The 17,520-nt window shown below is 33.0% G+C and overlaps 1 protein-coding gene across 1 annotated transcript; it reads left to right on the forward strand.

The window, feature by feature from the left end:
- Positions 1-2,158: 2,158 nt before the first annotated feature.
- map3k7cl (map3k7 C-terminal like) lies at positions 2,159-17,004 on the forward strand. The gene is made up of 5 exons (XM_056467390.1): positions 2,159-2,446; positions 4,177-4,258; positions 7,625-7,683; positions 10,600-10,715; positions 16,697-17,004. Exons 2-5 carry the CDS (start codon positions 4,183-4,185, stop codon positions 16,875-16,877), a joined length of 432 nt encoding a protein of 143 aa, XP_056323365.1. The 5' UTR covers positions 2,159-2,446; positions 4,177-4,182; the 3' UTR covers positions 16,878-17,004.
- Positions 17,005-17,520: the final 516 nt, after the last annotated feature.

Below are 17,520 nucleotides of genomic sequence, written 5' to 3' on the forward strand. Positions count from 1 at the left end.
CCACACAGAAATGCCAACTGACCCAGCTGGCACTCGGACCAGCGACCTTCTTGCTGTGAGGCGACATCGCTACCTAGTGTGCCACTGCGCTGCCCCTATTTACCAATGGACTAATAAATAAAATGTGTGAATATGTGTGTATATGTAATTGGTGGTTCATTCCACTGTGAACACTCCAGGTAAAGCAGGAAATAAGCTAATGGAAAGTGAGTGAGTGAATTATAAAAATAAAAAACACAGATACTTAAAATAAAACACTAACATATATATAGTTGACGTCAGAATTATTAGCCCCCCTGAATTATTAGCCCCGTTTATTATTTTCCCCAATTTCTGTTTAACTTTTTTCAACACATTTCTAAACATAATAGTTTTAATAACTCATTTTTAATAACTGATTTATTTTGTTTTTGTCATGATGACAGTAAATAATATTTGACTAGATATTTTTCAAGACACCTCTATACAGCTTAAAGTGACATTTACACACCTGAAACTTGTCTATAGCACTTGTTCACTGCTGCTCTTATAGTTGTGTAAATTGCTTCCTTGTCCTCATTTGTAAGTCGCTTTGGATAAAAGCGTCTGCTAAATGACTAAATGTAAATGTAAAATTTAAAGGCTTAACTAGGTTAATTAGGTTAACTAGGCAGGTTAGGGTAATTAGGCAAGTTATTGTATAATGATGGTTTGTTCTGTAGACTATCTGAAAAAATATATAGCTTAAAGGGGCTAATAATTTTAACCTTAAAATGGTTTTTAAAAAATAAAAAATTACTTTTATTCTAGCCAAAATAAAACAAATAAGACTTTCTCCAGAAGAAAAAATATTATTAGACATACTGTGAGAATTTCCTTGCTCTGTTAAACATCATTCAGGAAATATTTAAAAAAGAAAAAAAGATTCAAAGGGGGGCTAATAATTCTGACTTCAACTGTATATAATAGTAAGAGATATATAATAGTAAGATATATAAACAAAATTCATAAATTTGACTGTTGCTATTCTTAGTTTTTTTTCATCAAATATTCAAAATATGAATAGAAATTATATTCATTTCTTTACATTTTTATATCACATTTAACAAAAATAATATAATTATATAATAATAATAATAACATTTTTTTTAATTATTGAATAACCAGCAACCTTGCTGTAAGGCGACAATGCTACCCACTGCGCCACCCTTTACATTTATATGTTACATTTAACATTAATATAATTAGGATATATTGTGTTGATGCACAAATTGTTGTTTTCTAAATGAAAAAGACAAGGTTGAAATACAAAAATATATAAATTAATAAATAAATAAATAAAGGGAGTCACGGTGGGTAGCATGATCGCCTCAGAGCAAGAAGGTCGCTGGTTTGAGCCTCGGCTGGGTCAGTTGGCATTTCTGTGTGGAGTTTTCGTGTTCTCCCCATGTTTGCGTGGGTTTCCTCCGGGTGCTTCGGTTTCTCGCACAGTCCAAAGACATGCGCTATAGGTGAATTGGATAAGCTAAATTGTCCGTTGTCTATGTGTGTAAATGAGAGTGCATGGGTGTTTCCCAGTGATGGGTTGCAGCTGGAAGGGCATCCGCTGTGTAAAACATATGCTGGATAAGTTGGCGGTTCATTCCGCTGTGGTGACCCCTGATTAATAAAGGGACTAAGCCGAAAAGAAAGAAATATAATTAGGAGGTGTTTTTGTTATCGTATTGATATTGTGTTGCACAAAGTGTTGTTTTCTGTATGAAAAAGACAAGAAATACAAAAATATATAATAAATAAATAAATGAATGAATAAATAAATAAAATAGTTGGCTCAGAAAACAAACAAGCTTAATTTTACTACAAAAGTCACATATACATTTGTAAATTATTTTATTATATAATTAAAAACCTACTTTGTTGTTGTTGTTGTTAAAAAAAGCAAGTTGAAAGCAATTTAATCATAAAGTAAGTACACTGATTTCTCTGACTGCTTGCCCTGATGATTATTATTATCAAAAAAAGTGCTCAACAACTCAAAAAGACTACAAATCCCAACATTTTTAACTAAATGAAAACTAAAAATAAAAGCTTTGCATTGTTATGGCGAATGTGTGTGTGTGTGTGTGTGTGTGTGTGTGTGCGCGTGTGTGTGTGTGTGTGACCCAGAAGCTGACCGGAGAGAGATAGACATTGTTCTAGTGTAAAGTCATGCCATCTGAGCCATTTAATTGGAGTCAGGCTGGCACACACAGAATCACAGTGCCACTCCGACTGAAGAGCTGCCATTACTCTGCCTCTGTTTGGGCTTCTCACTGTACACTACTAGGATTACCGCCACTTTAACTTTGAATGTTTTACAGCATAAACACAGAAGAGGATCTGCATACAGGCTTCTCAATGGAGTGTCTTCAGCTTTTCTGCTGAGCGTTTTGCTGAGACTCTTCTGTAAATACGTCTCTATTGTCAGGTAAGTGGGATTTTACTGTGCTTTTAGGACATTAACAGTAAACTTGTGTCTTTACTGTTCAGACAATAAGCACAGTACATGTTTATTTCCAAATGAAATATAGTACAGGCATATATGTAATATGATTTCACTGTGCAGCTAGTAAAGAAGCATGATCTCATTTGCTGGCTTTGTCTTCAATTGTTTAATCCCTGATGCAACTTTAGGCACATGATGGAAGCGTTTCTTGACCCCTAAAAGACTAGTGACCTCATGCCTCTCAGGTTACACACACATACAGTTAGTCAGAATTATTAGCCCCCCTTTGGTTTGTTTTTCTTTTTTAAATATTTCCCAAATGATGTTTAACAGAGCAAGGAAATTTTTCACAGTATGTCTGATAATATTTTTTCTTCTTCTGGAGAGTCTTATTTGTTTTATTTAGGCTAGAATAAAAGCAGTTTTAAATTATTTATGAACCATTTTAAGCTCAAAATTATTAGCCCCTTTAAACTATTTTTTTCCGATAGTCTACAGAACAAACCATTGTTATACAATAACTTGCCTAATTACCCTAACCTGCCTAGTTAACCTAATGAACCTACTTAAGCCTTTAAATGTCAGTTTGAGCTGTATAGAAGTGTCTTGAAAAATATCTAGTCAACTATTATTTACTGTCATCATGACAAAGACAAAATAAATCAGTTATTAAAAATGAAATATTAAAACTATTATGTGTAGAAATGTGTTGAAAAAAATCTGCTATATTAATTAATATTAATATTAATTATATAATGAGCCAAAGCCATACATTTATTTCAATATATAAACGTTCTATTATTATAGATTATTATTAATGTTAAATATTACTATTCATTTTAAGTTCTGATGTTCAGTTGAAGTGTAACCTTTTATTAAAGTTGTCCTAAAACCAAATTGTGTGTCGAATAGTACCAATATTTTACAATAACATACAATATCAATATTTATTAATGTTTTATTTATATTTAAAACTGCGTTTATTATTATAAAATTTTAACTATTATTATTCATTATTATTAATGTTAAATATTACTATTCATTTCAAGTTCTGATATTCATTTGAAGCAGAACCTTCTATTAAAGTTCTCCTTAAACCAAAATGTGCCAAACAGTACCAATATTTTACAATAACATACAATATCAATATTTATTAATGTTTTATTTATTTATTAAATTGTATTTATTATTATAAAACTGTAACTATTATTATAGTTTATTATCAATGTTGAATTTTAATATTCATTTTAATATCTGATGTTCATTTGAAGTGGAACCTTTTATTCAATTTGTCCGAAAAACAAAACGTGTGTCAGTACCAACAGTACCCATATTTTACAATAACACACAATATCAATATTTATTATTATTTATTTATTTAAAAACGGTATTTATTCATTTTTAATTCATTAATTTTACAATAACAACATCTTTGTGTGTGTGTGTACTCTAAAAACCTTTGTTGTTTTAGTTCAGTTTAGTGTCAAATATGCACAAAATAAAAGATTAATTAGATTTACTACATTATTTTGATATACCTGGTTGCAAACAATTTATATAGGCTGAATTTAGGCAAACAAATTAAGTTGACCATTAGTAAATTTAATTTGTTTACATTCAGCCCATATAAATTGTTTTAGTATGGACAAACCTTTATCAACACAAATTTCATGCACCCAGTTTACCCCAAAACTGGCTTTTTTTTTCCCTAGGAATAAATGATCACCTCAACTAGACGAGTCTCTGCAGACAAACCAGAAGTACAGATCGCTTTCAGCCTCGACGAAACCTCAGGTAACACACATCCAGAATGCGCACATCATCGTTTTCGATGTTTACATGCTTGTGTGATTGAGAGCCTAAAATAGAGTTGCTTCCCCCTGTTCGGCACGGTCCATACTATGCGTGACTTTGACCAAAACGGCAACAAGCAAAACCCACCCAAAGCCGCTCATGTGGGATCAATTCAACTTTTGCCATCCTTTCCCAAGAAACAGGTGCCTCCTCTATTTTGGTTGATCTCTGGCATCTTAAAAACAAAATATCTACCTAGCCACAAAGTCAACAGTGCTGTCAAAGTGTTTTACAGCTATTCTGGCAAATGCTTTGATGGCAGCTGCTGCCCGGGCATTGCAGCATCAGGTTTCTGGTTTAATACCTCGCTGCTGCATGATGCGCTCATTTGCTTTTAGAACACTGGCCTAAATTTAAAAGCATTTAATACTTCGCGCTTCCACGCTGATTTGACCCACGTTCTTTTCTTCCTTTCCCAAAAGTGGAACGCAAATAGAAACCTGACACAAACACTCTATATTTAGCCTTTTTCCCCATAATTCCCTGCAAGAGTGAACTTTGAGTAATTAATAGTCATTTGTTGTTTATATTTAGCTGACTTCAAATTTCAAAACATAAACTAAAATGCATTTAGTTTAAATGTGTGTGTTGATTCAATATGTATCAGTGTTCACTGATGTCTACATTAAAATGAATACTAATTACATTTTTCATTGTTCCAAAGGTATTGAAAATCTTATTACATTTCTTAATTACTATAATTTTAAATAAAGCGATTATTCAGAATCAACTAAAATGATAAAGGGAACAAACCCTGACAGCTTACATTAGGAAAGTGTGTAGCTAATCTGTCAGTATCTGAATTATTATTTTACATTGCAGTGACTGTGTGCTTGTTTATTATTATTCATTTCAGAGTTCAGATATTGTGTTAATAATATACTAGTTTATTATCAAAGCCATGAAGTGTTTAGAAGATCAGTGACAAAATGACAAAATAAAAATATTTATAGCAGAAAAATAATATATAAAATGTGCCTATTATTAATATTAATATAAATATTCATAAAATAAAAACACTATAAAAACAACATATGTTTATTTTATCAAAATAATAAAATACAAAAAGCAAAACAATGTAATTTGTGATTATATATGTCATATAATATCCTATTGACTTACATTACAGACATTTCATTTAAATATATTTGATTATTTACAATTATAGAATGTATTATATTTTGTTTATTATACACTGATATAACAATAATAACAATGAAAATAATAATAATAACTAATAATTTTATTTATTAACATTGATATAACATTACATTTATTCATTTAGCAGACACTTTTATCCTAAGCGACTTTCAAGTGACATTAACATACATGAAATAACAATTTCCTTCAAATTTTATAAATCTCTAAGCAAAAATACACAAATAAATAAAAGTTAAAAAAATATGTTGTGATAACTCGAAAACAACTTTGTATGTTGAGATCATGAGAAAATTAAGTCGTGATAACTCGAAAACAACTTTTTATGTTGAGATCATGAGAAAATTAAGTCGTGATAACTCGAAAACAACTTTTTATGTTGAGATCATGAGAAAATCAAGTAGAAAACAACTTTTTATGTTGAGATCATGAGAAAATTAAGTCGTGATAACTAGAAAACAACTTTTTATGTTGAGATCATGAGAAAATTAAGTAGAAAACAACTTTTTACGTTGAGATCATGAGAAAATTAAGTCGTGATAACTAGAAAACAACTTTTTATGTTGAGATCATGAGAAAATTAAGTAGAAAACAACTTTTTACGTTGAGATCATGAGAAAATTAAGTCGTGATAACTAGAAAACAACTTTTTATGTTGAGATTACAAGGGAATAAAGTCGTGATTATGAGAAAATAACTTTATTATTATGGTGAGATCACGAGAAAAATAAAAGCCATAATCAACAACAAAACAAGAGAGAAAGAAAAATGAATGCATGGCCTCTTAGGACTTCCGTAATAAAGAAAATCATACATGTAAAAATAATAAGGTTTTATAGTTAGTCAAAATTATTAGCCTGCCTGTAAATTTCTTTTCTTTTTGCAAATATTTCCCAAATTATGTTTAACAGAGCAAGAAAGTTTTCACAGTATGTCTGATAATATTTTTTTCTTCTAGAGAAAGTTATTTGTTTTATTTCGGCTAGAATAAAAGCAGTTTTAATAAAAATAAAAAGAAACATTTTAAGGTCAACATTAGCCAGTCATTATTCGACTGTCTACAGAACAAACCATTGTTATACAATAACATGGCCAACTACCATAACTAGGCATGGGCCGGTATAAGCTTCTCACAGTACGATAAAAATATCACGGTTTCACGGTATTGTGATTGCTGCTTTAAAATATTTTCTTTTTAAATGTCTGGGTAAAAAAAACAAGAACTTTTTTCCACTTTGAACATGACGGCTGCGTCCATACCTTAAAAATGGTTATCGTCCCATGCCTAACCATAACTTGCCTAATTAACTTAACACACCTAGTTAAGCCTTTAAATTGCACTTTAAGCTGAATACTTGAAAAATATCCAGTAAAAAATAAAATACTGTCATCGTGGCAAAGATAAAAGAAATCAGTTATTAGAAGTTATTAAAACTATTATGTTTAGAAATGTGCTGAAAATATCTTTCCTTTAAACAGAAATTGGGAAAAAACATGCAGAGTGGGGTTATAATTACGCAGGGCTAATAGTTCTGATCTCAACTGTAAATGCAATCAATCTGCAAAAAACTAAACGAGCCTATGATGTTCGTCCCCATCTGGCCACAATTCAACAAGAGTACATGCGCGTCATGTTTCTGATAACACCCTTTCAAATTTGCTTGTATATATATCTATTAATTGGCGGTCTGGCTGACTGCAAACAGGCCTTTATCTGTTTTTAGCTGGTTTGCATCACCAGACGACTGTAAGCCCTCCGTTTGGACATTGCTGGCATGGCGGGAATCAGTGCAGAAAAGTCCTCTGTCAAAGCGCTCGTTAAACACAAGTCACCGCGAAGAACCGCGCAGCTACTTAACTTTCAATCTGTCCGTTCGGGATTTAGAGTCCACGGCCGAACAGCTGGCGTCTGAATGCAGCTTTTCAGACTGATCTGGAAACGGTTTCGAGGTAAACGGCAATAATGTTTACAGTAACCGTAAACTGTACTCAGACCGGTGTGAGGGCTCGGCGGTGTCATGTGCGCTGTGGTTATGAATTCACTGATTAGATGGATGTAGATGTCAGCGCAGAGACCTTGGAGTGAAGATTTCAGATATTATCATTCTCATACCCAGGCGTGTTGCTCTGCCTGTGTTTTCCTCTCAGAGTTGAAAGATGCAGTGGATCCGCTCCCATCATTCCCCGACCTTGAGCAGCGCCTGCAGGTAAAGTTTATTAATAATCTGTTTACAATATGGCGACATGCATGCAGCAAGCACACATCTGACCTCGTTTTTAAAGACTTGTCGCGAACTGCAAACACTAGAAAAGTAAGATGTAAGATTCACTGTATACTCAGACAGGAACATTTTCATTTTTAGCTAGACAACATTCTTCTCATCATTTACATTATTTTAAACTGATTTAAATTGGTTTATTGTTTGCGCCTCGTTGACCAGTTACATTTGTTCAGGCTATTTTAACTTTAGACCACTTTATCCCCTAAATGTCTCCCAGCAATGCTTCTGTAAGACCACAAGATGGCATTAGTTAACCTTTTAGTTTTTTTATTTTAATTCGTTTTTTGCAAGAATGATGATAATGATTTTAATTGTATAAATTATTGTAATAATAATAATAATGCTTTAGTAAGACCACAAGATGACATTAGTTAAGTTTTTTGGTATTTTTATTTTAATGAGAGTTTTGCAATTATGATTCTAATTGTATAAATTATTTTATAACTATTAGTTATCCTAAAGAATAATAATAATAATAATAATTATAATTATTATTGGTGACGCAGAAGGTAGTGCTGTCGCTTTTATTGTGTTAGTGGTTCGAGCCTGTGTATGTATGAGTGTATGAGTGTGAATGAGTGTGTATGAATGTTTTCCAGAGATGGGTTGCAGCTGGAAGGGCATCCGCTGCATAAAACATGTGCTGGATAAGTTGGTGGTTCATTCCACTTTGGCGACCCCTGATTTAAAGGGACTAAGCCGAAAAGAAAACAAATTATTATTATTATTATTATTATTAGAAAATAATGCTTCTTTAAGACCACACGATGACATTAGTTAATTTTATAGTATTTTTATTTTAATTAGAAATTTGCAATAATTATAATTGTATAAATAATAATAATAATAATAATAATAATAATAATAATAATAATAATTCATACATTTTCTTTTCGGCTTAGTCCCTTTATTAATCTGGGGTTGCCACAGCGGAATGAACCGCCAACTTATCCAGCATATGTTTTACGCAGCGGATGCCCTTCCAGCTGCAACCCATCACTGGGAAACATCCATACACTCTCATTCACACACATACACTACGGACAATTTTAGCTTACCCAATTCACCTCTTTAGACTCGTGGGGTAAACCGGAGCACCCAGAGGAAACCCACGTGAACACGGGGAGAACATTCAAACTCCACACCGAAACACCAACTGACCCAGTTGAGGCTCAAACCAGCGACCTTCTTGCTGTGAGGCGAAGTGCTACCCACTGCGCCACCGTGCAGCCCCTATAATAATAATGATGAAAATAATAATAATTTTTATTACTACAAGATGTCAGTGGCAGCTTTAAAGTTTTTACTACAGTCAACAGAAAATATATATTTTTTATTTAAATTTTAAATTTAGCGTCCAAAGACATGCGCTACAGGGTAGGCTAAATTGTCCGTAGTGTATGTGTGTGAATGAGTGTGTGTGGATGTTTCCCAGGGATGGGTTGCAACTGGAAGGGCATCCGCTACATAAAACATATGCTGGATAAGTTGGCGGTTCATCCCGCTGTGGTGACCCCGGATTAATAAAGAGACTGAGCCGAAAAGAAAATGAATGAATGAATGAATGAATGTAAAGCCTATTATTATTGTTGAATTAAAATATACTTTTTTGAATAAATTTGAATATTTTGTTATTATGTTTCCCAGTACTGGGTTGCAGCTGGAAGGGCATCTGCTGTGTAAAACATATGCTGGATAAGTTGGCGGTTCATTCCGCTGTGGCGACCCCTGATATATAAAGGGACTAAGCTGAAGGAAATTTCTTGATTATTAAATATAAACAATTATTCAAATAAATTATACATTTAGTTATTATTTTAAGGCCCATAAATGACACACTTCTTAATTAATCTCTTTCCTTTTTTTGAGCTGTCATCGTCCAACTATGTTATGTTGATTTTCTCAACAACAACACAATTGCTTCATTACGGAAGTAAAATGAGTTGACTAAAATCAGTGAATGCTGTTTCATGCTGACATGAAAGGTTGCTATTGACAGTTGACAACAAGACTATTTCAGTACCACATTCCTCATGAGTTCCTCATAACCAGCATTTTACTGCCACAAAAAAGCATCTGTCACTAATACAATACACTTCCAGACAGGGACTTGTGTGTGTTTGTGTGTGTGTGGTGAAAAACTAAAGGGAACAAAATCCAACAGCTTACATTAGGAGGTATGAACTGAGTAGTGTGTAGATAATAAATATATGATGATCTTTATCTATCAGTACACAAATAATTATTTACTATGCAATGATTGCATGCTTATTTGCTATTATTTATTTGAGTTGTTGATATTGTGTTATATTAAACTATATATAAAGATTATTATCAAAGCCATGAGGTGTTTCAAAGATCAGATCAGTGTTCCTTGATATCAACGATTTGCCATAAAAGTATCCCTAAAATGTGAAAATTGTCTTACCTGAATAAAACACTGATCAGACTTAACACACGAGGGGGAAAACTGGGAGAAGTTGAAGCTCTTTGTCGCATGCATGATATTCTGTAGGACTGTGCCATGAGTCATTGCGAAAGAAGAAGTTCCTGACACAAAAGGAATAAAAAAAAAAATTCAGGCCTCTGAAACAACTGTTTCCACATATTGTGTTTCATGTGTTGATTGAAACCAAGTCTGTATGACGATTCTGTGTATATTCCAGGATGTAGCCGACAATCCAAATATAACATCATAAAAAAGGAAGTTCCTCATTTCATCTCGAGTCTCTCTTGTAGATTATAACATATATTGTCTTCGTCAACTTACTCATTTAAAAGAGCTGAAGTGTTAGTAAATAATGTGATGCATTAATGTGTTCATATTTCTCATTCTGACAGCCGGTGCTACCGTGTCGCTCTTTAAAGGAGTCTATAGAAGTGTATAAAGACCACTGCAAGATGGCCAATGAGTTCAATCAAGTTAAACATGAAATCGCCAGGCTGGAAGACAGAAAGTAAGATTTACAAATGACTCAAAACACAAGCTCAATATATTCATATGATATTACTGAGATGGAAAAAATTCAGAGCTGATACACTTTTGGAATTTCTGAAACTTTTCCATTGAAAAAAGTATATACAGTGTACAAGTCACAATTATTAACACCCCTTTGGTTAAAAAAAAAAAAAAAAATTTACCAAATGATGTTTAACAGAGCAAGGAAATTTTCACAGTATGTCTGATAATATTTTTTTCTTCTGGAGAAAGTCTTATTTGTTTGGAATAAAAGCAGTTTTTAATTTTTTAAACACCATTTTAAGGTCAATATTATTAGCCCCTTTAAGTTATATTTTTTTCCGATAGTCTACAAAACAAACCATCATTATACAATAAATTGCCTAATTACCCTATCCTGCCTAGTTAACCTAATTAACCTAGTTAAATTTTCAAATGTCACTTTAAGCTGTATAGAAGTGTCTCGAAAAATATCTAATAAAATATTATTTACTGTCATCATGGCAAAGATAAAATAAATCAGTTATTAGAGATGAGTTATTAAAACTATTATGTTTAGAAATGTGTTGAAAAAAAATCTGCTCTCAACAGAAAACAGAAAAACTGGGTAAACAGAAATTGGGGAAAAAATAAACAGGGTGGCTAATAATTCAGGGGGGCAAATAATTCTGACTTCAACTGTATATATTTTTAAGAACTAAATATATCCTGGGATGTTCTGAATAAACACACACACACACACATCACCAAATTTAAAGAGACAGATAATGAATCAAAACTGCCTTTGTTTGAGCTCATGGAGTTTCCTTCAAAGTCATGCTGCTCTACTGGTTAAAATAAGCATGACACGGCCTGACATATTGTATTGTGGAATGCAGGGCTTTTTGTTGTTTTAACATTTACACTGCATAACCACATTTTCATGAAAATGAAAGTGCAGTGTAAAGCCACACAATATACTCGACTTTTTAAGGATGCAAACAACACTTAACCTTTGTTGAGCTTTTAAAAAGTACAGTTGTGTTTTCAAACCATATCCCACAGTCTCGGAAAAAAGGGTACAAAGCTGTCAGCGGGGAAGTACCCTTTGCCACAAAAGCTAAAAGCTCATTTTTAGTACCTCATTAAGTGGTGAATTAAATAATACTTTCAAATAAAGCACTTAAAGTGTATATATTAGAGCCTTTAACCTTTTTTAACCTTAGAGTACTACCCCAGTGACAGCTTTTAAAGACAAAACATTCTTATAACGTTCTGGCAAGGTTCTCTGAAAGTCATGAACATACATCCTTGCAGAGTAATGACGATAGAGCATCTGTGCAGAATTATCTGGTCATTTTGTACTGTTACTACTTTTTTCAGAACATTCAAAACTAACATTGGAATAATGTGTGCAAATGTTCCCTTAACATTTGATCATTTTTATTATAGTTCAGAGAGCTTTCAGAAATTATATTATTCTTAACTAATGGGAATGTTGGTAAAAACATTGTTTGTTAAGAAAAGGTAGTACCAAAAATGCTAATCAGTAAGTCATATCAACATTTGTTTCTATGTATCTTTAACCCCTTAGAAATAACCAACTGCACAGAGCAAGAAAACAACTTATCAGACTTGACTCGTTTGTGTTGCCAGATTGTACTATGATTACGGCTGATAAGCATTGCAATAAACACTGAAAGATCATTTTAGGTAATTCATTCCCTATTTAAATAAAATTTTATAGAGTGTAAGTGGTCAATGTTACTTTAACACTTTAACTACCACACCAAGAAAAAGATGTTTGGATTGTATTTCTTAACTCCTAATGTCGCTAGTTAACACACTCAATGCATTTTTTTCAACACATCCCATAATTTCTAAAATATCAGCCTCTACCAAATGGTAGATATGTCGGTTTATGGTAAAAGTACCGAAATTAATAAATAAGTATGAAGAGTAAGACCAAATTATTAAAAAATATGGTCACACTTTACAATAAGGTTCATTAGAAAATGTTAATTAATGCATTTACTAACATGAACAAACAATGAACAATGCATTTACTACAGTATTTGTTCATGTTAGTTCAAGTTAGTTAATGAAAATACAGTTGTTCATTATTAGTTCATGTTAACTCATGGTGCATTAACTAATGTTAACAAGCATGGATTTGGATGTTAATAATGCATTAGTAAATGTTCAACTATGATTAATAAATGCTGTACAAGTGTTGTTCATGATTAGTTCATGTTAGTAAATGCATTTACTAATGAACCTTATTGTAAAGTGTTACCAAAAATATATTCAAAGTAAAATATTTCTGAATACTACATCACCTTTATTTTTTGCCATAAAATATTTCAGATTTTCATTTAACATGTTTTTTTTTTTTTACAATAAAAGCAAAATCAAGTGCAACAGGATTATGTTTGTTTGATTTTGTCTGTGAGCCAACAATGCTGTGTGTGTAAACCATTATTTAAAACAGTAAAAACGTGGTCAATCATTTGGTAGAGCGGCAGTCAAGGCACTTCTTAAAATGTAATAAAACCTATTTTTTCCAAACTTTTACTTAAAATTACTTGTCAAATTACATTGTAAACAACCCCCTCCACACAATGATACGATACTGTAAGTTGCAAAGTTATCATTTGTAAACATAACTTTCAAAAGTTATATGAATATATTATTAGGCTTTAACTACTATGTACTTTCACAAAAAAGTATCAAAATAATATATAATATATTGCACGTAGGGCTGGGCGATATGGCAAAAATGCAATCTCGATAATTATTTTCCATATTGAATGATAACGATATATACTTCGATATAAGATGTTAATGCTTGCAGATTTAAAAGAGTAGCCCAACAATGACTAAAGCCACAAAAATCAGAGGGTCTATTAAATGGCATTTTTGGCCGAAAATTCAGTACATCTCTAATATTAACACACTTTTAGATTCCCATTGTTGTATATATTTGTTGTTCCCATTGTTGTATATTTCTGCTGTGTGATTAGATCAATATAGAGTAAGAAAGTCCAGCCTTATTATTGTTATTGACACAAATTTGATCGCGATTCGATATAATATCGTTTATTGACCCAGCCCTAATTGCACAACACTTATGGTGCTACTAAGGTGGGATAGAGGTAAGGTTAGGGACAGATTTGATGGTATGGGTATCTTTAAGGGTAAGGTGAAGGGATGGGTGAACAGTGTAATTTTTTATGTAAATTACATGCAGACAATTTATTTGATGTAAGAATGATGTAAAAACATGTACATGCATAATAACTGCATTACTAAATGTTTCATTTAAATGTAAGTACACAGTAGTTAAGAGCACTTGATATAAAGTGTGACCTATCATTTTATTACATTTCTGTATAAATAAGATGTTCTACTGTCATTCAGTGTAACATATATATTTATGTAAAAACTAAACAATTATATACTGAGGATAAAGCTGCTTTGTTTATGGAGGAAAACACAAGAACTTCCTTGCCAACTAAATTGCCACTGTAAATTTTCAGTCGTTTTCACTTTCTCAGTTGTTTCTTTTCCAAAAGAGGAAAACACATGAACAATTCTGTACATTTTCTGGAGATTTAATCTTAATACTGATACACAAGTGATATATTTGACTTATCAATGCGTGGTTAAGGATTCTGTTTTCTACATTATAAACTTTTAACTTTCATTTCAAACTTTCACCACCCTTCAACCCTGCTCAAAATATTACACTCTTAGAAAACAGGTACTTCATTATCCAAAAACCAAATGTTACAGACATCTCCCACTGATTTCATGTAATTGTGAGCTAGTGAAACATAATGAATCATCTAGAGATCCATAATAAGAAGCATGTTTTTTTTTCAACTGAAATCATTGTCAACGTAGGTACCATAAGCTATGCCATTGACAGTTTCACTTCCTATAAAAAAGTTTCAGGCAAACAACAGACACTTATAGTCACCTGTGTGACACACAGGCCACAATTCATATCATGAATACATCAAATACCTGCTGAAAACAACAACAGCAATAGACAAGATCATAGAGTTTATAAAGATTTTAAAGGTTATAATGGAAATTCTATGTTAGCATGGATCTTATACTGTACACATCTTCTGAATGTTGAATAAATAAGCTTTATTCACTGTATAAATTTATGTATAATTTGTTAGGATTTTGATGTATAGTTTGTTAGGATATTATAAAAGGTGGTTACAACTATTTGAAAAATCTGGAATCCTAGGGTTAAAAAAATCAATATCAATATTGAGGAAATCACCTTATTGTCTAAATCAGAGAAGCCCAAAGTAGAGCCCACGGGGCAAAGTTGGCCCATTGTAACCTTTGATTTGGCCCACCATCCCATCTAAAAAGAGAGTGAGAATGATGGAGGGGGTTGGAGTGAATGTCTTTAAAAGAGATCATCATTTCTAATTTGACGTAACCTTTTGTTTGTTTGTTTTATTGTTGAGCTACAAAAAGGCAAACTGAAATGAATTTTTTTACTTAAATGTTGTAAATGAATCAGATTTTTAAAAATGTACAATAAACAATGTCACTAGATGGATAGAAGACTATGCATGCAGAAGACATCGGTAAGCAAATCAAGCCAAAAACTAGTGTAACTCCATTCTGTTATAAATGAGATTGTTTTTGTTTTTACTGTAGTAAGTTCATAATAAAATGTAATGAATGCTTTATTATCGGGATGCTCTGATTGGCCGAAGATCGGAATTGGGCGATAATCACATTTCACGACTCGATCAGTACTCACTGATCTGGCTGATCTCGATCTCATGCAAGTGTTTGTTTACGAGTTTACAACCTGCGTAATGCTTCGGTCACACTAGAGTTTGTGCGTGCAAAATTCTATTGTACGACACTGCGAAAAGGGCCGGGATTAAACAAGATGATTAGACATTTTAAAAAAGCGAGCGATTGGTCCATGTTTAAATTTCCGTCCAGAGAGGTCATGTTTTGATTTTGATTGGTCTCACGCAATCATGTGATGCGATTTCGCGGGTCAGAGTTCACCAAGCTTGAACTTTCCAATGCAGCGAACTGTGAAACTTGTCGCATGAGCTTGTGTTTCCGGTCTGATGCATTGGCGTGCATATGCATGGTAGTCTATGGGGAGAAAAGTGCAGTGTGATTGCAGCTTTATACATCCACAGTGCTATAACACGTGAGCAATGTTTCCAAATTGCATTGTCAGTCATTTTTCAGTCATCTGATTTTATCTATGGAGCGTTCCTACTGTATTAGTTAATATAAAGCAATGTTTTCTAGTTGTTTTTAAATATTATTAAATAAGTTAGGAAATTACCCATGGCATATATACTGTATTTACGTTCAGCCCACTAGCCTCAATCATGTTTGTTTTTGGTCCTTCATAAGAAAAAGTTTGGGCACCCCTGGTCTAAATGAAGTTCTTAGGCATGCATATTACTAATCAAAAATTGAGTTTTGATATATTTACTGAATGAGATTTACAAAATATCTTCATGAAACATGATCTTTATTAAATATTCTAATGATTTTTGCAACATAATACTGGTCACATATTGGTTTTACTGGAATTCAATTTGAATCCTAATTGAATATGTCCCAAAACAATAACAGCAATAAATTGGTTGTGATTGTTAAAATTTGACGGTTTGTAATGTTTTGAAATGGTATTTGTAGTGGAAACCTTTAGAACAATGGTCTCAAACTCCTGGAGGGCCACAGCTCTACATAGTTTAGCTCCAACCACCTCCAACTCACACCTGCTTAATAGTCTCTTGTAGTCTTGAACACCTTGATTAGTTGGATCAGCTGTGTTTAATTAGGGTTGGAACAGAACTGTGCAGAGCTGTGGCCCTTCAGGAATCAATTTTGAGACCTATGCTTTAGAACATCTATAATGGTTTCTATTGATTTTTTTTCAGCAGGATACCAAATGATTATGTATAACATGTTTTCTGCCCCATTCCTCAGAAAAGAGCTCATGGCGGAGCTGCTAGAGGATGAAAAGACGTCAATGGAGTTTGCACGATTTGAAGAGGAATATCGGATACTCACAGAAGAGAACCAGAACTTGATAACGGTGCACAGTGAACGAGCGCAGCAGCTCGAGACGCTCCGAGTGATCAGTCAGAAGAGGCAGGGCTCCTCGTGACTTTTGACACTGATGAAAAAGATCTGTCACCTCATGGCTTTGCTTCAGTGTACTGAAACAACAACAAAACTGATCTTAAATCAGTGCGCTTAAACTGAAACACTTAATAAATGTATATTTAAGCTAACGTGGGTCGTTTCAGAGCCAAACTTGATCTGAGGAGTTGCCTCAGTCTGATATATTGGTATTCTGAATACAGTATATACAGCTTCTTCTTTGTGTGTGTTTAAAGGGTGTGTTTGTTGACAAATGTGTTCGTACAAATGGAGCTGTGTCTGTGTTATATCATGTAAAATTCTCTGCTGTGAAGGAGCTGTTCTCAGCAAGAGTTTTTGCTGTCTGTCAGTTGCATTAAAATAGAATTAAACTTCTCTCCAGCTATTTTAGTTCAAGCAAGGTGACGATAGACGTATGACTACACACCATTGTTTAGTCACTCAGCAAAAGGGAACTTGGCTTTCGAAATGTGATCTGCTCATTTTAGGAGTGTGAAACCATTTAAAACTATCAATGGTTGACACCTCCATCCCACACAAGCCGAGATGCCGGCAGTTTATGATCGCAAAACCAGTTGAGCAGCACTGTTTTGCTTCCTCCAGATTTAGATTTTTAGCTTGTTTGGCTATGGGCAGGTTTCTTTCTC

This window comes from Danio aesculapii, chromosome 10, assembly GCF_903798145.1.
Source record: "Danio aesculapii chromosome 10, fDanAes4.1, whole genome shotgun sequence".
NCBI classification, from domain to species: domain Eukaryota; kingdom Metazoa; phylum Chordata; class Actinopteri; order Cypriniformes; family Danionidae; genus Danio; species Danio aesculapii.

What these genes read in the sequence shown, in the direction of transcription:
- map3k7cl (XM_056467390.1), top strand. Translation starts at nt 4,183, where the DNA reads ATGATCACCTCAACTAGACGAGTCTCTGCAGACAAACCAGAAGTACAG. An exon ending in CAGCCTCGACGAAACCTCAG is followed by an intron (nt 4,259 to 7,624) that starts GTAACACACATC and finishes TTTTCCTCTCAG; the next exon opens with AGTTGAAAGATGCAGTGGAT. An exon ending in ACCTTGAGCAGCGCCTGCAG is followed by an intron (nt 7,684 to 10,599) that starts GTAAAGTTTATT and finishes TCATTCTGACAG; the next exon opens with CCGGTGCTACCGTGTCGCTC.